Source organism: Protopterus annectens, chromosome 1.part1, assembly GCF_019279795.1.
Source record: "Protopterus annectens isolate FY-2018-M chromosome 1.part1, PAN1.0, whole genome shotgun sequence".
Lineage (NCBI taxonomy): Eukaryota > Metazoa > Chordata > Ceratodontiformes > Protopteridae > Protopterus > Protopterus annectens.
The window spans coordinates 538,281,692-538,303,936 of NC_056726.1; the positions used below are offsets into that span (position 1 = coordinate 538,281,692).

A 22,245-nucleotide genomic window follows, 5' to 3' on the forward strand; every position below is an offset into this window, starting at 1 on the left:
CTTGAATTGCAATAGTCCCTAGAGGAAGAAGGGCATGGAAAGCCTGCAACGCTAGAAGCACCGCCCTCATCTCCAGAACATTGATATGCAAGAAGGTCTCTGTGCGAGTCCACGTGCCTTGGACGGTTCTGCCCATGCAGTGCCCCCCCCCACCCGAGGCGAGATGCTTCCGTGGTCACTGTGACTTGGGGTGGGGACATGGAGAAGGGGCGCCCTTCCCGGAGGTGCCTGGAATGGAGCCACCAAAGTAGAGATTCCCTGCAAACCCTGCTGAGGGGAATAGGGGAAGACAAAGAATGTCGTAGGATGGACCCCTGGACCTGCAAGGTCCATTGAAGAACTCTCAAATTCAAACATGCGAGCGGTGACAGGTTGATGGCCACTGACAGACCCCAGAGCCATCAGGACTAATTCCGCTGCAGGGGCAGAGGACTGTAGAAGAGCCAAAACGTGGAGGTTTAAGTTGCAGCATCTGTCTGTCGTCAGAAAGACTCTGGACTGAATTGCATCTATCCTGGCCCCTATGAAATCCAAGATCTGAGTAGGCTGAAGGGAGAATTTCTTGTGGTTGATCGTGATCCCTAGATGGTGGGCGAGATGTAGGAAATAGTTCCTGGCTGAACATAGTAGATGCCTGGTGGGGGCGGCTAGGAGCCAGTCGTCCAGGTAAGGAAAAACCTGTATTCCCTGAAGCCTCAGGTGGGCCGCTACAACTGCCATGACCTTGGTGAACACCCTGGGGGCTGTGGTGAGACCGAAGGGTAGGACCCTGAACTGATAATGGCTGGCTCCCAGCCGAAAGTGGAGAAACCTCCTGGATCGTCTAATGTGGTAGTACGCATCCTTGAGGTTTATGGAGCACATCCAGTCATTCTCCTGTAAAAGTGGGAGAATGGATTGAATGGTGACCATCCGGAACTTTTCTTTGGCGACTGACAGGTTCAGTGTGGACAGGTAGAGAATCGGTCGCAAGTCCCCAGTCTTTTTTGGCACCAAAAAGAACCTGGAGTAAAAGCCCGATCCGGACTGACTGGGGGAGACGTGCTGGATGGCTCTTTTTCTTAGTAGCTCCTTTATTTCAAAGGCTGCTACCTCCCTCTGATTGGGTGGGAAATCGGGGAGGCGCCCCGACCAGGGAGGAGAACTTAGGAATGGAATTGAGTAAGCTCTGGATAGGATTCGGAGCACCCAGCAATCTGCCGTAATGGACTCCCAGTGTGCTAGATGCTCCGAGAAGCTCCCCCCAACTGCCTCCAGAGAGGAGCAGTCGGGCAACCCCTCAGGGCTGCTGCGCGGGTCGATCGGAAAAGGGTTCCCTCAACCCGAAATTCTTCGGCCCCCCTCTGCCTCTGGGCCGGCGTCCACCCTGCCCTCCTCTGCCTCTGAAGGACAAGGGATCCGGAGCGAAACGGGATTGTTGGGATTTCCGGAACCACATCTTCTTCTGCCCTCTTTGGTTCCTGGAGAAGGACCTCTGAGGAGCCGAGAAGCAGATCCCGACAGCAGATGTCTTTCCGTCCTTCCCGCTCTGCAGTAGCATATCGCAGACGGTTTTGCCGAAAAGCGTAGAACCGTCAAAATGGGCGTTCGTGAAGGACGCCTTGAAGGGATTCACAAAGTCGTAGAGACAGAGCCAGGCCTGTCGTCGTAAGGCAATGCCTGCTCTGCTGGCTCTAGCTGCTCCCTCCGTGGCATGGGAGAGAAGCCACATAGAGGTGTTTGTGATAGACTTAAGAGTGGCCATTCGAGCAGAGAAGGTCCGTTTGTCCTCGGCAGACATGGACTCTGGGGGTGACCCAGCGTACTCTTTGATTAGGTCCCGCTGGTGCCGAATTACATGTGCCATATAGTTCAGTGACCTGACAGAGAAGGTTGCTGAAGCGAACATCTGCTTTCCGAGGCGGTCCATCGTCAGAGACTCCTTGTCTGGAGGATGTACCGAGGAACTCTCCTGTGCCAATTCCTTCTTGGTGGCAGCCGCCACCACCATGGCATCTACCGGGACACCCTTGCTCCAAACTGTCCTGTCTGTGGGGGGGCTGAGAATCCTGTCCGGTCTCTTGGGTATTGGCTCCACATTGTCCGGCTCCTTTCATGCCCTGGTAGTTATGAGGTCCACCAGAGGATCGACGGGAGGGAACACCCAAGAGGTAGATGGGCCTACGAACGCCTCCAGAAACAGACTAATCCGAGGAAGGCTTTTGGGCTGGCCACCCCCCTCTAATACGAAGCATTTCCATAATGTCTCCAAAGGAGACTTCCTCGGGGGGTGACCTGGGGGAACCTTCCCCTTCCTCCAAGTCAGGGTCTTCTGTGAGGGACTCCGGTGAGTCAAAGTGCCTCCTCTTACACTTTCGCTTGTGAGGAACCTCCTCGAGGGGGCTGTCCGAGGAGGCCTCACCAACAATGTCCTGTTCCTCTACAGGAACCATCTGGGACGTAGGCGCAGGCTGTCCCTGTGGCCGGATGATGGAAGACAGGCCCGTCTGAGAGGGAATGGTGGGAGGATCCATAGCAAGAACCTGGGGCCAGGAAACCCTCGAAAGAACCCTCTCCATGACGTCGAATGCAGAGGGTGAGCTGCTCTCCCTAGGATCAGAAAGCAGCCCCCTCGGATCAGGCGTGTGGATCGGCACCGGAGATGACCCGATCAGATCCGAAAGAAAATGCGCTCAGACCTCAGAGCCGAAGGCACAATAACCCCTCCAGATCAGACGCTCAGCTCACGGCCCTGAGAGCTCGGATCCAAAAAAGGACCAGACAAACTCGAAGGTGCAGTCGGCGCCGAGGTAGGAAACACCGTCTGCGCCATCACCCCGGCTCCGAAGCTACTCGGATCAGACAGCTCCGAACCCCGATAATGGGTCGGAGAAGGAGCAATGGGGGCAAGAAATGGGGTCGAGCTCCCCCCGGAGGGGGGGGGGAGCACTCCCATCTGCAGCTGGGCCTGTAGAAATCGACGCATCATCCGGTCCATGTCCGCGTCAGATAAACTTCTGGTCGACCTGGATGAGGCTGCCGAGGCTGGCCGGGAAGGCCTCCTAGATGACCTCGAAGGGACCGGGTCTTCTCCAGCTCCAGGGAGAAATGCGGAGAACGAAGCTGGGAGGGAGAAGACCCGGAGACCTTAAGGGGGGAAGGCAAGCTGCTTAGACAGCGGGGCTGAGGGGACTGAATCGGCTCGCCTCTTGTGGCTATGATGCCTGTTCCCCATCACGCTCCTTGTCCTTTTTCCTGGTGTCCCTTTCCTCCTGAGCCAAAGAGGGAGTTTGAATCCTGGCCAGGGGAGCGGGAACGGTCAGTGGAGCAGCCACGGCTGGTGCCAAAGAGGGGGAGGAGGACGAAGCCGAATCAAGGGGCAAAAGGCCCGCAAGGACTAGCTTGGTCCTTCTATCCCTCAAAGCCCTGGGGGTGAAGGCTGCACAGATAGTGCAGCCCGACGAAAGGTGGTCCACGCCCAGGCAAATAACGCACAGAGTGTGGCCATCTGCTGGGGACAGCTTATGGCCACATTCAGAGCATTTAGAAAAAAATTGCTTTTGGGCCTTCAGACATTTACAGGCCCACACGTACACACAGACAGAAGGGGGGGGAGGGGGAAAAGAAAAAATATCTAAACTAAAGCTAACATGAAAACTACCAAAAAAGTTTCAAGGGAGGAAAAGGTACCACACACAACAAGTTGAGAGAGATTTTAAGGTAAAAAAAGTTTGAATATCTATTTTAAACTCACAACCCAACACTAGGAGCTCGTTCTCAGATGCTTCAAGAAGCCGTGGCAAACGAGATCTGAGGACTAGAGGGAGGTAGCAGGATATTATGGGTAGGGGGGAGGAGCATGGAGCTCAGATCTTTTGCTAGGAAAGCTGCCGGCTCGGATCCAATACCCAGAGGTTGCTGACCAAATGAAGTTAACTACTTCAGATAATGGACTAAAAGACAACAAATACAGAAATGAGGAAAAAATAAAATAATGAGGCATCCTCTAATAAAAAGCCAGAGGCAGTAGATCCCAATTCTGTAACAGTGCTACTACAAGTAGACCCCTTCTAGTGACAAGTACTAGAACTTTCAGACTGAACAGCTACGGTACTTTGTGGTCTAGACACCAACAGACTGAATGCAGAACAGGGGAGGGTGTCAAAGCCCTCAGCTGTGTCATACTACAAGCATATGTATACCTAGTCAGCAAGGACTAAAAACTGGGATTTCTTCCAAGATAACCCCTAAAATAAAAGGGATTTACACCCAAGTTTATAAAGTAAAGAATACCTAGTTAGCACTTACTTGACCCATCAGGCTTGAGCAGCATCACCTCAAAACTATTTCGTCGTGGTTGGTTGAGATTTACTTCTACCTCCACCCTAGGAAATGCTTCACGTAATGCCCGGCTCACAGCCTCGGCATTGCGACGGTATACTTGTCAACTTTTGCTAAGAAAAATACAAAATACAGAAGAATTCAATTTTGGCTATAACAAAATGTATTACATTTGACATTAGGTTAATAAGAGAATAGCAGCAGTTCTTTTAAATCTTTAAAATGTACAGCTTATTTCGTCAGTATTTTTGGCTGCATATCACAGCTGCAGTGTGGATCACAAGGAGGCTGATGCAACAGTACCTTTTTCAGTTCCGGTAAGGACCACTGACGACAGAGCAAGATCATATATCCAATCTCATTTTAAAAAGTATAAATACCAACAGACAAAATCACACACAATTCAGTAACTACAACAGAAGCCAAACAGGATTGTCTCAGGACCTCAATAAGGAGGACACAACATATATATAAGGGCAAAAAAAAAAAAAAGTGTCCCTTTAAGTTTAGCTTAATAAAGCTATCATTGTACTGTTGCCACTCATAGTCCTCCCTCTACAACACGTTTCCCTAATGCCTTATCGAATGTTCAGTGGACCTACAAGTCCAATGTGTCTGGTTAACATGAATCACTCACTCATTCAGTTCACTTTCCTTGAAGTTCTCCACAGTGAAACTAGTGGACCTTCAAGTGTGGAACTTGTGCTTCCTCCTCTCACTCTCTCGAGTCGGACTACTACAAAAACTACCCAGTTACTATTTTATATACCCATACAGGAATGCAAAACTCTAGTAACACAAGCCTCTCGCTGTACTCCCTAGTGACTTTCCTTCCCATTCTCATGTCTTTCTCTCTCACTTTCACCTAAAAAATAGTCAAGAGTGTGCATAATATTCCAACTATGGCCTGTCTAGACATCTAGACTTAAACCTTTTAAGAAGTAGAGGGGTAACCACTCTGGATATATCAAAGGTACCTTACCTGTTTAAGGCACAATCTAAGCCCCAGTGGTCCAAATACTTAGTGGCCGAGACGAAGATTTTTTTGTTGTTGATCAGTGCTGGCCAATATGTAATTTCTCTGTTAGTACTCCTTTGAGGTTCTTGGTCCCCAGATGCATGACATACATTTTGCAACTCATCCTCGGCTGACACCTTTTAACCCATCCCACTACTCTAACACTCTGAAGACTCTTCCTCTTCCAATATCTCAATTTCACTGTCATTCACCGACAGGGAACTGAGCACTCAATAACAGCAGCCAACACAGATATCATAATACAATACCAGGTCCAGGACAAGTGAACTCCACTGGCCAGACTTCAGTCTATTTACAGAGTCTCTATTTACAGTGTCTCTCATTCCTCCCCATCACATTCTGCTTCTTTATATTTGTCCATTCCTCAAGCAATGCAACTATTCCCCCCTCCCCATACAGCCTAGTAAGCCATCTGCAGGGGCAGTTCAAAGGCTTTACAAACCATCACGATCACTGTGGTCCCTCTGTCTAATGCCAGTGTCACTCAATCGTATAAAAGGAACACAGGATACAGTAGGATTAGCAGTATATCTATGCAATTTTATATCCTGTGGGCTGTGGTTTTCAGGAATGCCACCAGTCTCTGCCTATTTTCTATACAATTTTTTCCCTACTACTGAAGAAAGGCTCTTATATTTACAGTTACCCAATATCTGCTCACGTTCCTGCCTTATGAATGAAACAAGGTCACCACTTTTGCTACAGAGGAGCAGTCATATAGTTCCGAGAGTCAAGCAGAGAACACTTGCACCAAGTTCTCAGCCGTCAAGTCATCTGCAACCTCAAGAAAAAAATCTCAACACCCTCCCAACATGTTTGATAATGAGCAAAAATATGGTCTTTTTAAGCAACTCTTATTCATTCTTCATAACCACAAAGAAAGAATAGCTTAATCCAACTGGTGAACAGCTTCAAAAACAGATGGATTCTACAAAAAGTCCTGTCAAGTGCCATCAGTACACACATACTGCTATGTTAATCAAGACTTCAGTTTACAACTCCTACATACTCCAGTCAATATACAAGTTGATGCATTTAAATCTCAAAAAAAGGAAAGCTTCATTACACCCACTACTGTAGTATACAGGCAGACAAATCATGCCAATTCTTTCCATGGTCACACCTCAAAAACAATTCAAGACTGCAAACATACTGGTGTAATTACAGATATAAAGGTTGAGATATAGTGCCTTCTGTTCCTACACTTTTAGTGCCCAGGTTATAATGAACTGAAGTGTAAGATGCATACCACATGCTACTTGTACACAACAAACCCCCAGAAGCAAAAAAAAAAAAGCCATCCACCGGGGGGATCTTTATGCAGCCACATATTCCATATATAACATAGCCATCACCTGGTAGTAACATTATGACCCTTACAGGTTAGGTTCAGTTAAGCTTTTTGAAGCCTAGCCACTACAATCTCATTAGTACATCCAACTAATTACTTCCCCCATCCATAAAGGCTAGTCCCAGATTAAATGCATTTTTTCATTCACTGAAGTCAGATTTGAAGATAGTTATGGACATGTTTTCCTTTACAAAAAGCAGTCTGTTCCACAGAACTGTTTGAAACATAACAGACCATCAAACTCTTATTTACACTGCAATATAAATTTAGGTCTGTTGATCCCTTGATCTTGTATTTGTGCTGCTATAAGTTTTGCTGATATGTAGACAATAAGCAAGATTCCGTAATTTACAGCTTTGTAGGCCAGGCATAGATTACCCTGTAGGAGAAAGGAATAGACTAGTCTTTTATACGTTCTGAACAAAGGAGCTTGCACCCAACAAAAAGCTAAGATTTTCAAGTTGGATTAGGCTTTTTGACAGGTACATACTAAAGGATCCACTGTACTAGATTATGTGCCAGATTAGAAATTAATAGAGGGTAATGACCTCTTCTGAGCAACAGGGGATTCCCCCCAGTAATCAGCTGAGGGAGATAGGTAATGACAATGATTACATATGGTAGTCAAATGACAGTGTTAAGTACAAAGGTCCCTAGGTTTATTTTAGGGTTGGGATAATACAGGGTCTAATTTAAGGGTGGTAGTATGGTTTATATGGTAGGTGTGCAAGTGTGTTTTTTCAAGCAGTTACAGTGCTACATTTAGGGACATTCAGCTTTAGACCATGATCCTAACACCATCATTTGAAGCCTTTGTAAAGGATACCAGCATCGTCAGGGAGCCGATAGCTTTATCAGCCGAAGACCTTTAAGGTCAGATTTTGACAACACAGAAGTAGATACCAAACAAAAAAAGATGTGTGGAATACACCACTGGTGAGAAGTCAGTTATTTAAAAAAAAAAAAAAAACAGTGAGCCAAAAGCTCAGAGTGGCAGCAATCAATGAACTAATTGGAAATCCAGTGGATTACATAGGGGGTTTATTCAGAGTTTGACTATTTGATCATTGATGCCATGAAGGGTACAGGCTAAAGATTGAGGCAAGCTATACAAGAAGTTATCCTACTCTAGTGCTTCTGCAACTTTTTCAAACAAATCGACTAGTTTTGAAAAACACGAGCTAAGACAACGTAGTTACAAGTCCAGGGATTGTGGGCTTCCTATGTCCCATTTTATGGAGTCCAAGATGATACATTTAACTACCCTACAAATGATGCTTGGGAGGCTGATTGGGCTGTAGTTCCCAGAGTCTGCAGTGAGGTCTCCTTTGTAGAGCTGAGCTACTTTTTATCCAACGGAGAAGCAGAAGTTGAACAGTTTAAGGAGGTAGTCTGACAATGGGCATCTCATACTGATCAAGAGAGACAGCCCAGTATGTTAACTGGACCTACAGTTACCTGATAAAAGCACTCAAGACCAAAAACCTTATCTGTTCGGAGGTAATGACTGCGCCCCCCCCCCCTCCCAGAATATGGGCTAGAGACATTGCTGTGGTGGAGACACAAAAGTTGAAGCAGAATTTCCCTGCAAGACCTTCAGGGATTTTAGTGGACATTGCCACAAAAGATAAGTGTTACATAATTAACAAAACGTTGTGTGGTTATCCTTTGCTGACAAGGCAATTTCTGGCCCATAATTAGCTCTGCAGAATTTGATCTTGCTTCAGAGTTCTTTGTTAACCCTTGTGTGATTGATTACAACACATCAGGTGTCTGTTACGTATGGCAGAGTTCCACCAGAACTGTTCACCTATGGGAAAACAGTAATACAAACTTCTATGCAAGAGTTCAGAATCTTTGAGTATATGTGGTGCCATTTGCTATAGGTTTACCAAAGAGTGGGGGGACCACTGAACCATCTTACATTTTCATTGAAAGCAGAGAAACTGGCCTTGACTCAAAGATGTTTTGGTTGGTTGTTGACCTGTGCTGGGATCATATGTTGATTAAAACAGCATGGTGATCAGAGTCAACCAATGAGAGTCTGACAATGGTCAAGGAGCAGACATGGTCAGGGTCAGTAAGGATGCCTTTAGTGGCAAGGGTGCTATCTGATATGTTAATCAGACACGTGGAATAAATACTGCAGAGTTCAGCAATATCCTACCAATTGAAGGAGTAACAAATGCTAGAGTAACAGCATCTGGCAAAACGCATTCACAGCACTAAGTCACTGTGATTAGAAATGCTGCACCTTTCCATAAGGTGCAGCTATCTCACCTTTAATTATATTACAGAACCACTGCTGTCAGAAAACTTGGAAAAAATATATATTATCTTGGGAAAGAAGTCAGCTTTATGTCCGTATGTACACTATACTACTGTCGCTGCAACCTACAAATTATTAAATTTTTACCTTTTCCCTAACCTAAAAAAAGGCCACATGGGGAAAGACACTGACAGTTTTAGGAGAGTACCATGCTTTACCAACTCATGAAAAGCCTTTACATTTCACTTCAAAAGGCAGTACTCAAAACGACAACACAGTTTAAGAACTCTTGACACAGAGCACCTATAACTTTCTTTTAGGGTATATGTTAGTTCACATCCTGATGGAAAGGAAGAATAAGGTATAAATTTTCCTTGGGCCCAAAATTTTAAAACCAGAAAAGTTACATATGTAACAGACATGAAACAAGTTCATAAAGACAAATGGACAGTTTTCATACAAACACTATGATGTGTGGGCAGCGCAGTGGTTAACATTGTTGCCTCACAGCAAGAGGTTCTTCGGTTCGATTCTCGGCTGGGGTGCCTTCTGTGCACAGTTTGCATGTTCTCCCACCGTTCGCATGGGTTTCCTCCCACATTCTAAAGACATGCGACTGGAGTGTTTCTCCTTGGGCCTTTGCTGAAAATAGGCTCTGTGGAGCCTAGTCAGACTTTCCCAGTCAACAAATGATACAGATAGATAGAAAAAAAAGAGTTTGGATGAAGTATTACTCTGCATGATAAAGACCAGAGTAAGAAAATGTATTCCAGTTACAATCCTTTATAAACTGTATAAAAGGTAAAGGATTAAAGTTTCTACCATTCCCTTAGTAGCAAAATGTATGCACGTGCTTCATCTTGCTCCAATACCAAATGAGAATGCCAGGAAGATGGGTCACTAATGCTACTGAATTATCAAAAGTATTTAAATTTCATTTGTTGAACGCATTCACGGGAAAGACCAATATAAAGTGCTCAGCTAAAGAGATAACTGTTTGCATGGTGGCACTGGATGGAGAAGTTGGTCTGTTTCATGGAAGAATTTACCGGATTTTTAATGTATTGCTTTCGCTAAGAGAGAGAGAGATATTATTTGTGTTTATATGGATAGCACTTAGTATAAATTAACTATTGTAACTGTGAAAGACAGAGGATTCAATAAAGCCTACACTTAAGTGTTCACTTAGTGTACACCAAGGTTACACCAAGTAGACACGATATGTATAAAATAAACTTCTCATTTTTGTGTTTTCTAGTCACTCAGATTACGTTAAGTGTACATGTAGTCTGCACTTTGTGGTAACCTTTATGAATCACTGTCAATATTTAAAGCAGCAAAAATATCAGTAGGAAAACTAAAATTAGGATGAAGAAGTGTTTTATGTCTGTGTTATCTGTTCCTCAGAACAGTGTACACAGTGTAGGCTTTATTGACGCCAGCTAGCGACATAACTGGTGTAGTTCATAGCTTAGTCTTACAGTGACCAATTTCATCCACTAAAGGGAATCCATCAGACTGAATAGCTTCAAATATATTTATTTACAAATAAAACATCACAAAGCAGTGCTGTGACACATAGGGAGAAGCCCATATTTCAGTACAGATAACCAGAGATGAATTGGCAGCCTGGGCACTGGAATAACTGGGTGGGGGACAGTGGAAGTGAACAGTCAACATCAGCTGGCCCATACTTGTTGGAATTCGTATAGTAGCCTCCATGAAGCATGTGCAATAAATAAATGTGCACTGATAAAAGTGAATCATGTAGAGATCACAGAAGGAAAATAACTAAGCCACATTTAAAGGGGGAAAGACAGCAGCTGTGATACTACACAGTAAAAAGCACTAATTTCAGAGATTTAAAAACCCCAATGGGAGGAAAAGGATAGAAATACCTTGCTACACGTGCTTTCTTGTGCCCAAAAATTTTAAAACCTGGTAAGTAACAATATAAAAGCCATGAAAACAAGCTCCTAAAGAAAAAAAGGTTAAAATACCACTCTGCTGTGCACCAATGAAACTTAAATGAATAAGAAGTACCACAAAATGGAAAAAAGAGCTAAACCGCATTTTTCAAACGTATGGTTTCTCTGTAATTTCTCCAGTACTTTGGGTTTCTAATACCATGATGGGAACTGACCACATTCTTAAGTCAGGGTATGATTAGGGTTCATGGAATTAGTATTGTTTCAGTGCCCGATATTAGCAAAAAGTACTCTTTGCAGTACCTGCAGTGTGCCAAGAATTGCTTCCTTCTGTCAATTAATTTAGGGTTACATGTACTGGGACCAAATTTACGTTTGTTTGTCTTTTGGCTTTTCCTGGCAAGTGGTCACCACAGCGGAACTCTGGTCTGCTAATGATTGGCAGTGGATTTTTATGGTGCCAAGTTGCTAACCCGACACCCAGCCTTCAAAGAAGGCACACCCATTCACACACGCACCTACCTATATGTTGTTAATCACTCGACCACAGGGAGGACATGCAGACTCCAAGTAAGACTATAAATTCATTTTTATTAGACCTAGTGCTTTTCTATGACAGTATGCTCTTTTACGGCTTCTCTCAGTATAAATTTCTCCTAAGTTTTTGAGGTTTCGAATACTATGATGGGAATGGATGCCACTCCTCAGTCAGGATACAATTAGAGTTCACAAAATTAGTATTGTTTTAGTCCGATATTGGCCAAGTGTGCTCTTTGCTCTTCGCAGCAGTTGCAATGTGCCAAGATCCACTTCCTTCTGTAATTCATGCCAGGTTATATGTACTGGGACTAAATCCAAGTAAGACTATAAATTCGTTTTTATTAGACTCATTGCTGCTACTACTATATCAACGGTTTGAGTTTGCTTCTTCCACATCACTATCATTTCTGCCTGCAAATCCTGATATTCTGAGTCACTCTCTCTTTACATGTAATCATTGGGTGTAGTGGTTTCAACGATCAATTCTACTTTTGTCTCTTTCGTGGACTACTGGTTCTCATCTGTTTTTTGAACCTTTAGTATGGGGCCACAGTTGTCACAGCAAGAGGTTCTCCCATTAGATTCTCGGCTGGAGCACCTTGTGTGTGGAGTCTGCATGTCCGCCTCGCGGTTGAGTGACAAAAGACATGCAGGCAGGCGAATGCGTGAATGGGTGTGCCTTCCTTGAAGGTTGGGCGTCAGGCTGGCAACTCAGCACTGTAAAAATCCACTGCCAATAATGAGCGGACAGGAGTTCCACTGTGGCGACCCCTAACCGGGAAAAGTCGAAAGACATTACTAGTAATGAATAATCCCATGTGATCTACACTTTATTCTTTACAGTGCTCTGTGGTTCATGTTGCCAATGCAACTTCTAAATTGTGTTTGCACATTTCCCAGTGCAGGACCTCTGCCATGAGAGCATCACACCCGGGAGCAAGATGTGGGACTGTTCCATTTTTTTTTTTTTTTTTTTTTTTTAATATATAAACAGAACCTGCATTTTGTCCGGTTCTCCCACCTCTTCAAGGGATTGTGTAAACCAGTGTGTATGCAGTTCCCTATCATAGGCTAGTAACCTTTCATCCTTTGGTTTCAAGTCACTTCTCCTTAACCATTCTTTTGTCAAATTTCCATCAACACGAGGTTGTTCCAGAAGATCTATGTACATTCCACTATACGCTTGATGTTCCAGATTTTTTTCTTTCGTATGATCCTTCTTGTATTCTCTCATTTTCATTGCACTTTCAGTTGCTGGCTGTCTACTATTGTTTTGATTTCCATTCCCCCCTCACACTAAAATGCTTCTGCTAACCTAATTGATTAGAAATGTCATCCTAGACAACTTCTCATGTTTTAAAACTTTCACTATGTTTGCATCTAACAGGTCAGCAGATATGTATGTAGTCCCACAACTGCAAATCTGTACATGTAATAATTTTCTAGAAGGCCCATACCTCCCTCAGAGTAGGGAATACATAATCTTGGTATACACTGATTTTAATTTATTATTTGGGAAACATGAAGCATTTTTCTTGATTTCATACCCAGTCATCCCAAAACTAAGTTTAGAACAGAAAAAGCAAATTGCTTTATAGCTGGTATTTTATTTGTAGATGTCAAGTTTTCAATAGCAGTTTTAGTCTTATGAAGTATTCCTTACAGAGTTTTATTTGCATTTGTTCATATTTTACTGTTGATCCTTCATCTATTCCCATATATTTAAATAGTCTCTCCTGCTCAAGTACCTTTGTGTCACATTCCTGTCTCATTTTATTTTGTTGTTGCAGCTTTCCTGTTTTAAACATTTGGTTTTGATAAATGTGCAAAAATGTCACTTTAAAGGTTTTAAACCATTTGTAGTTGCTTCAACTCATCAGATCAGCTACGCAGGTTTTAAGTCACACCCAAAAAGTAGATGACAAATCTTTATACAAAGTTGTTTTCTAAGAACCAAATTGTAACTATAGCCTAATCTGTCAAGTAAATAGCTTAATGCGTTAAGAACAAAACTAAGCAGTGGCACCAGAGAATCAACCCTGGGAAAATTCCCCTTTTGAAGTTTTATCCCAGGGATAATTAAATTGCCTTTTGCTATGGCTCAACTGCAAAACGGTTTACCACTATTTCATGGTCACTGCATCGTAACTGATGGATGCAATTGTATTTTATACATCTTTAAGCATTCCTTTATCCATCAATGTGGAATGCCGTCAAATGCTTTTCTGCAATCTATCCATACCATACTTATACCCCCCCAACAATTCTCTATCACGACTTTACTTAGAAATAAATGACCCTTTGTTTCATATGACTTCTTGTTACCATTGTGTAATAATGCCATAATTGTGGATTTCTAAAGGACTTTAAAAACTGTCTGCACCAGTTCCAGTATAGTTTGCACATTATCAGAAGGCAAGTTATTGGTCTATAGTTCTTTGGATGGCTTCCAGGTTCACTCAAGGATCATCATGTTTTTTTTTTCCCTATTAACCAGGTTGATGTCAGTTTGGGAGGCGCATGCAATTCTTACCACAAGGCCAAATCTGTGTGTAAAGATGCTAATACTCAGTCATAAATTAGGTACTGCATCTGAGCCTACGGTTTTCCCATTTACAGGTTCACAGGTGTTTACTAGCCTAATGACCACAAGGGCCTTTTTAAGCCTAGCCATGCATCCCAAACCTCTGACAAGATGTGATACTCTTGACAAGTATAAGCAGGGGTTTGGGAGAGGAACCATACAGGTTACCAGTGTCCATTAGAGAGAAGGGTGCCAAACCAGGGATGAATTTCCTGTTTCCCATCCAGTTGTCCAAGTTGCATGCAAATTGGGTTAGGGAATGGATACAGAGCCTGTTCCATTGACACTGCAGTCTCTGGGATACATACCCATCTCTCCAGCAGGACCTATTTATATCACAGGAAAGATTTTAAGTCTTTAGAATGGGTAATTCTGGTGCAGTTTGCTTTGTGGATATGCAGGAGATCCAGAGTGGGGTCTGACGATGCCCTATATACCAGGCAGAGCTCTCCCCTCAAAAGCCTGTAGGAGACAGAATACAGGGATAGGACCTTGAGGCGGTCTGCATATGAAATTTTACTTGCTCTACATTTTCTTTTAGTGAGGAAACTCTGTGGACGTTCCAGTTGTTGGATACACCTGGTTAGGTACATACCAAAGGGGGCACTGTACTCAATGACAGGTCCGATGCCAAATACGGATGCCATACCTTTGTTTATAAGTTATGCAATATAGAAGGATTTCCTCACCACTGTAGACACATGATGGTCAAAGGCTAGATTACTATCCGTGTGTCCCCCTAAGTCCCTGACTACTGGGTCAACTCTAAGGGGTGTGTTGTCAGTGTAACAGTTACCATTTCTTAATTTCTCTTGCCAGTACTTCATCTCATATCCACTGCATTAGGTTTATGATTTTAATTCTTCTATCCAGTCAGCATCTGTGATGTTCAGTAGGGTCTTCATAAATAGGTCACATTTTGGAAAACTATTTCTGCATTTTTGGTGGCGTTTGTTACTTTGCTTTATTTCTCAGTTCTCTATAGAATCTTTTTAGGTAATCATTGAACTATTTTGTACTTTTCTTTTAGACTTATTTGCATACATTCTAAAATTTTCTGTTTGTGCTGAGTCAATAGCATATAATAAATCTTGGTCCGTTTTTATAATGCTTATTGCTTTTACCACACCTTTCTAAGCATTTCTGATCAGTTTTCTTTTCTTCTAAACAGCGTTACTTTCAGTTTTAACTGCTTTATAATTCTCTCTTCAGTGCTTCCATTGTGGCATTTTTACTCGTTTCCTTCCTTCGTTACCCTACATTTCTGTAGAAACACCTTTACCCACTATTAGTTTAGTTGCACAGCAATTTATTTTATTTATTTATTTTTTAAATAAATCACAAGAATTTTTCTTAATAGCTCCTATTACTGTGCTCCTCTATTATACCAGTCTTCTCACATTCCAGGTCTTACTTCCTGTAATCCATTTCTTTTATCTATCGGAATATGTATCTATATCATGTAAGACTTCCCTTAAATCATTTTCTTCTGGATTGACCGTCTTCTTTGCTCTCCGTTTCCTGTGAGTAATCTACAGAAAGTTCCAGAAAATCTTCCTGTGGCATATCTTCTTCAGATGCACCCAGTTTCATCCGCTACTCCTTCATATAGGAATCCTATGGACCATCACTCATTACCTGTGTCAGAGTTGCCACCACTTAGTTTCATAGTATAGTACTAGGCTATCTGCCCTGGGGCATTTGTAAGCCTAGCCATAGTGATGTGGCTTTTGCCACCCCATGAAATGGTACAAAAATGTACAGAATAAATCTAGAATACTGTGACTGTCTAGTAGTTGACACAATGAAGGTCCCCTTATATAATAGAATTAGTTTACTGTGCCCCTGTCTAGCAGTGACACAGTTGTGACCCCTGGGGTAAACTTACGATCTCCCATCCACTCATCAAGATTTCTCTTGAAGAGAGTCAGTGAGGGGCTCCGCCTAATACAAACTGGGATCCTGTTCCAAAGCATGGGAAACCTCTGGGTTATGAATCTATCCCTCCAGCATGTCCTATTCATACTTGTGCCGAGGTTCAAGTCTTTAGCTCTCGTGGTCCTGATGGATTTGGATTTTTTGAGGTGGAGCATGTCCATCAGATCCTGATTGGACATGGCCTTGTATGCCAGGCAGAGATCACCTCTGAGCAGGCGGTATGCTACTGAATAGAGCTGAAGTTTCTTTAGTCTGGCAGAATAAGACATATGTTGGAGACCCTTGATCCTTTTGGTGAGGTACTTTTGTGGTCTCTCCAGCTGTTGCAAATGCCGGGAGAGGTACATACCAAATGGGGCATTGTACTCAATCATGGGTCTGATGAGGGAGGAATATAGGGGTACAATGACATCCTTGGATCTGGATGCGAATCCCTTCATGATGAGGTGTGCAAGGTAGAATGTTTTTCTAACCACTTTGGCAACGTGGGTGTCAAATGAGAGGTCGCTGTCTACTTGGGTCCCTAGGTCTCAGATTACTTTTTCCGTACTCAGTGGGTTGCTGTCTATGTGATAATTTGTGGGTACTTTGTTTTTTCCAAAAGGGATGACTATACATTTTTTGGCATTTAGTTTAAGGCTGTGACTACGGCACCAGTTGTCCGTTTCAGTGAGGCCTTTTTGTAGGATGTGTGTTGTCTGCTGGTGTATCGACTATGGCGCCTAGTTTGCAGTCATCTGCAAACTTGGTCAGCCACAGCCCTCCCATGTTTGCTTTAACATCTGAGAAATAAATGCCGAACAAGAGGGGTCCCAGGACAGATCCCTGTGGGACACCACTTGTGACTGGCTTTGAGTCTGACATTGCTCCAGCGATTTTAACTTTATGGGTTCTGTCCTTTAGCCAGTTTGCAACCCATCTAGTGACATAAGGGTTTACTTTTAAGCTGTTTAGCTTATCTATGATGCCTGAGTGGGGTATTGTGTCGAAGGCCTTAGCCACGTCCAGGTATGCTGTATGGACTGCTTTGCCCTCATCAATGGCTCTAGTGACTGTTTCAAAAAAGTCAACCAGGTTTAAAAGGCAGGATCTGCCCTTGACAAAGCCGAACTAGGTGGGGTCAAGTGTCTGTAGGTCCCCTATGTCTCTGTTTACGAGTTCCATAATGATTCTTTCCATAGCTTTGCAGACCAGGCTAGTTAAGCTTATGGGGCGGTAGTTTCCAGGGTCTGTAGAGGCACCCCCCCTTGTGGAGTGGGATCACCGTTGCTGTACACCAGTGTTCAGGTACATATCCCGAAGTAAGGCTAAGGTTAAATAGCATTTTTATGTGTGGGTTTAGCTCCTCTTGGAGTTCACGTAACACGCACCCCGGGATACTGTCAGGTCCCATTGATGCTGTGTTTTTTGCTTTGTTTAGGGTGGTTCTCACTTGGGCATCTGAGATGACAGGGAGATTACATTCAGCTGGGATAAGTATTTCTTCTTTTGGGGGTGAAGGAGGGGAGAAATTTGCACTGAACCTGTCAGCCAGAATGTTAGCAATATCTGTGGGTTCAGTGTATTTTTTGTTGTTGTGAACCAACTCTGAACATATCTGAGGGTTTCCGCCCAGGTTTCTAACATAGCTGAAGAAGGCTTTGTGGTTATCTTTAGTGTCCTTAGCGATTTTTCTCTCAAAGTTTGCCTTGGATGTTTTTGAGAGAACGTAGTTTTCTGCTAATGTTGATCAGAGATGTCTTCCCTTCATGGGATTTCACTCTGACGTGCAGTAGCTTCCTTCTTTTGTTATACAATTTGTTTATGGCTGAGGTCCACCAGACAGGACGCTTACATTTGGTGGAGAGGGACTTGGATTTGTTTGGGATTACATGATCCATGCATTCTTGGAGATGTCCACAGAAAGCATTAGTGAAGGATTCGGCATTGTGGGATGTGGTATCCACTGGCACAGTGGGCTTAAAGGATACCATCTCAGTCTTAAGAAGAGTGAAGTCTGCTTTTGAGAAGTTTTTCACTGTGGTCTTTTGTGCTGGGGGTGGAGGTGGGATATGTATATCCAGGGTGATTAGTTTGTGGTCAGATCTCACTAGTGAGGGGTATACTTCCGGTGTGGAGCACTTTGTCCTCATGTTTGTGATGATCAGGTCTAGTATATTATCTCCCCTAGTGGGAGATGTGACTAGTTGTTCCAGTGCATTTGAATTTATGAATTCCAGGAACCTTTGGGCTAGGGTATTAGGGCTAGAATAACGTACCCAATCTGTGTTTGGGTAGTTGAAGTCTCCCAGTATGATGGTATTTTGTGATACATTCATATCCTCCAATGTCTTCAGGAAGGCTGAGTGGGGTTCTTGAGATTGGGAGGGTGGTCTGTAACATGCTACCAGTTGTATAGCAGTTTTGCCTATGGTTAGTTGCACCTGTATGGTCTCTGATGCTTCATGTGTTGCTACTAACCTGGAGGTGTGGATGTCCTTTATGAATATGGACACTCCCCCTCCCCTCCCTTTGTGGTTCGGCCAGCCCACTTCCAGCTCCTTCCCCTGCTATGCGACTTCAACTGGACTTTCACACCTGACTTCTACAGAAGGTTCCAGAGCATCAGTGTGTTGCAACTCTTCAAATGCCTCCTGCGCCACCTGTTGCTCATTAATCTGGTGACTTACAATTCCATCATACTGTAACACTGCCTGTGTTGGCTTCTCCACAGTAAAGCTTTCTTTTCACAGAAAAATTCATAACTTAATTTTCTATTTGTTTAACTTCTACTTTACTAAATCTATTTTCTACCTCTGCCTGTATTTCTCATCAAATTGCTTTGGAGATTTTTTTTTTGTACAGATTATGCAAAACAGAAAGCCAAACTAAACACTACACCATACCCCCCCCCAGGTTCAGGCTTTTTTTTTTTTTTTTTATACTTTTCAAACAACCGTTTTTTTCTTTATACCTTTGCACTTCCTCTATTCTTTTTCCAGGTGTCACCGTTTCTTCATTTACATGTTTTTTATGAATACTTTGCATTAAATGTATACACATTTTTATTTGAAGCATTTGAGTTTCTTCTGCAGCTATTTTGTTTCACTAATGTCTCTTTAAACCTTTCTAAATATCTTCCATCTGGGGCTTCTTGCTTAACAAATGCACAATTTCTTCCTTATATTCCATTTCATCATCTTTATGGACCTTTTTTGCTCTGCCAGTTTTTGTGGAATAGCTACAACAGAGGGGTTATCACCCCCCCCCCCAAGTCTAGTCTAATCCTGTTGTAGGAATGTTTCTGTACCCAGGAGGACTCTACACTGCCTTTTTTTCCAGTCCTGCCACTACTGTGTACATCAGGATTGGGTACTTTACCCTGGAACTTGTGCACCCAGCTATACAAAAAAAAAAAAAAAAAGTTATGTACTCACCATAACGTTACATCCGTGTTGTCCATTTTCATTCAACTGATGGGTCTCTGATCAGACTCTCCTGTGTCTTCCAGAGCCTTGTATCCAAACTCTCAAGTTTATCCCTTTGCACATAAAGCCCTTCCACTCTAACATATCTCAGATCAAGGTTGCTGCCCATGGGACTGATTGGATAATACCTTAGGAAAATTCACGAATGAATAGAAAAGAGCAGAAGCACAAACAATGAACAACAGTTCCCAAGTGATACTCTTAGGCCTCTCCAGGAATTAGGGAAAGGGTGTTGGGAATGTGTGAAGTTGAGGAAAAATGAAAATGGACAAAACTGATACAAAGTTATGTATTCACTGTAATGTTACCTGCTGTTGTCATTTTCATTCATTCCTCAACTGATGGGACAGAGTCCCCAGCTAGACAAACCTTGGGTTCCCTCATGGAACGAAATTTTGAAGTGCTGCAAAGTGAAAAGCAGCTCTATTCCTAGAAGCCAAATACAATCTGTAAGGAGGAATAAAGGCACAAGCACTGGGCCAAGTAGCAGCTACACTAATGTCACCTACAAAAGCTTTTGATCAAAAAGCTTGAGGATAATGCCATAGACCTTATGGAATGGGCTCTAGGAGGTTTAGGAAAGGCCAATCCTCTGCATCAGTTAACCACCTGGCTAGTACAACTTTAGAAATTGACTTGCCAAATCTGTTAAGCAGGGGAGGAAAACTGTCAAGTCTTCCATAAATCTTTCATTCTATTAAGATAAAAAAAAAAAAAAAAAAAAAAGTCTATGCACTTTCAAAAAGATGCAGAATGTATTCCCCCTTGGTTTGAAAAGTTTTGTGTGTGTGTGTGTGTGTGTGTGTAGGGGGGGGGGCATCTCCTTTGAGAAAGCTTCTTCTTAACTACACATCTCGATGGAAGTTTGAAATGGCAGCCAACTGGACCTTAATAGTAGAAAACCTAGCCCCTTTATTGAAAATTGAAGTTAGCAATTCAAGTATTGCTGATATGGGGGGCAGAAAAAGGGGTCCAGATCATTCTTAAGAGCCCAGAACACAAATCTCTTACATTTATTTTTGTAAATCTCTCTCGTACAAGGGCTTTGAGAAGATAAAATATAATGGACCGGGGAGGAAAGCCTGGGCTGTCTAGCAATAAGTGGAACTGGAGAAACCATATGGTCTGTTTGAATCCTATTAAGTCCAGATGAGTCGCTCCTGTAGTCAGACAGAAGGTCTAGATTGAGATCCAGTATCCAGAGTGGATGTAGAACACGAGGCCAGAGGAAGGTGTACCAAATCTGACCAAGCCAAAAGGGTGCAATGAGGAAAACTGTGCAAACCAGTATGCTTTCTGTAGAAGTTTGGGAATGAATAGAGAAGACCAGGTTACTTCCCCTTTTGTAGGATCAAGGCAAAGAACCTGCTACACTTGCCGTTAAGGACAGAAGCAAAAAGGTTGCAGAATAGGTAGCCCAATGGACAGAAAATTCTCTGCACCACTTTGACATTGACAGACCACTTGTGAGGCATCAGAATGGACCTGCTTAGTTTATCTGCAGTGACATTGGCTTTGGCTTTTCCTGGTATGTTTATTGCTATGAGAAAACAGTTGGAAGAGATTGCCTATCGCCACACTCTTGAAGCTTTTTGACACAGCGGGCAAGATCAGGTTCCTCCTTCATTGCTGATGTACCAGACTACAGATATACCAATCTGGATCATCCCAGAAATGAGTGTGTTTTGAAAGGCCTGCAACAATGAGAACTGCTCTCATTTTCAGGGCATTGATGTGGGTCTCGGCCTCTTCTGGGGACCATGTACCTCACACTGTCCTTCCCAAGTAGTGCCCCCCACCCCAATGGGAGGTATCAGTGGTCACAGTGGCTATGAGTAGGGAGAGAACAAATGGACAGCCTTGTGAAACTTCATCAAGTGAAGCCAAAGCAGATATCTTTTGTAAGCTTGTATGATCTTGACTGGGATGGATAAAGCCTGTTGAATAGACCACTGTACTGACAGGGTACACTGCAGAATTCGCAAATAAAACCTGGCTAAAGAACTAGGGCGATAGCTGCTGCCACGAATGCCAAGGCTTGCAAGATTAGTCATGCTGGAACAGAAGAATGCAAGATTACTTTCTTGACCTGGGATACGAGTGAGTGTCTGGATTTGTGCTGGAGGAAGAGAGGCTGAGTGACCATGTCTAGATGAGCACCTATGAACTCAGATTCTGTGTAGGTGAGAGGGGAGATTTGCTGTAATTGACTGTGATGCCTAGGTGAAGACAACTGGAACAAGTAGTCCATGCCTGTAGGAGGAAATGCCTGGCTGGGGCAATTAGGAGGCAGTCATCTAGGTATGGAAACTCCTGGAATCCCAACAGGGTCATGTAAGCTGCCACCACTTTCATGCATTTGAACAACCTGAAGGCTGTAGTGAGACCAAAGGGCATGATCTGAACTGGTAATGACTGGCTCCCAGCCAGAAGCGCAAACATCTTCTGTGGCACCTGTTCATTTTGATGTGATAATACACATTCTGAATATCTATCAAGCACATCCAATCGTCCTTTTACAGAAGGGGCAAAATGGACTGAACCGTGACCATCCAGAACCTTAAATATTTCACAAACTGGTTTAGTTTGGTGAGATGCAGGATGGATCTCAAGTCCCCTGTCTTTGGTGCCAAGAAGATTCTTGAGCATGTCCCAGATCCTATAGTCAGAGGGGGAATCCCCTGGATGACTCTGAACAGGTTTTGTATTGCTATTGCTACCATCTCCCTCAGACTGGTTGGAACAATCTGGTATTTTCATTCTTGCAGGAGGAATTTGGAAAATGGCATACATTAGCATGAATCTTCTG

General features: G+C 43.3%; 1 protein-coding gene across 1 annotated transcript in view; it reads right to left on the reverse strand.

Moving 5' to 3' along the window:
• The window catches only part of SELENOH (selenoprotein H), a 278,702-nt gene that overhangs the window by 227,348 nt on the left and 29,109 nt on the right, over positions 1-22,245 (reverse strand). Inside the window, exon 3 of the mRNA XM_044076575.1 lies at positions 4,288-4,433. Within this exon, the coding sequence (XP_043932510.1) occupies positions 4,288-4,433 (146 nt within the window). The remainder of the gene's footprint in view (positions 1-4,287; positions 4,434-22,245) is intronic.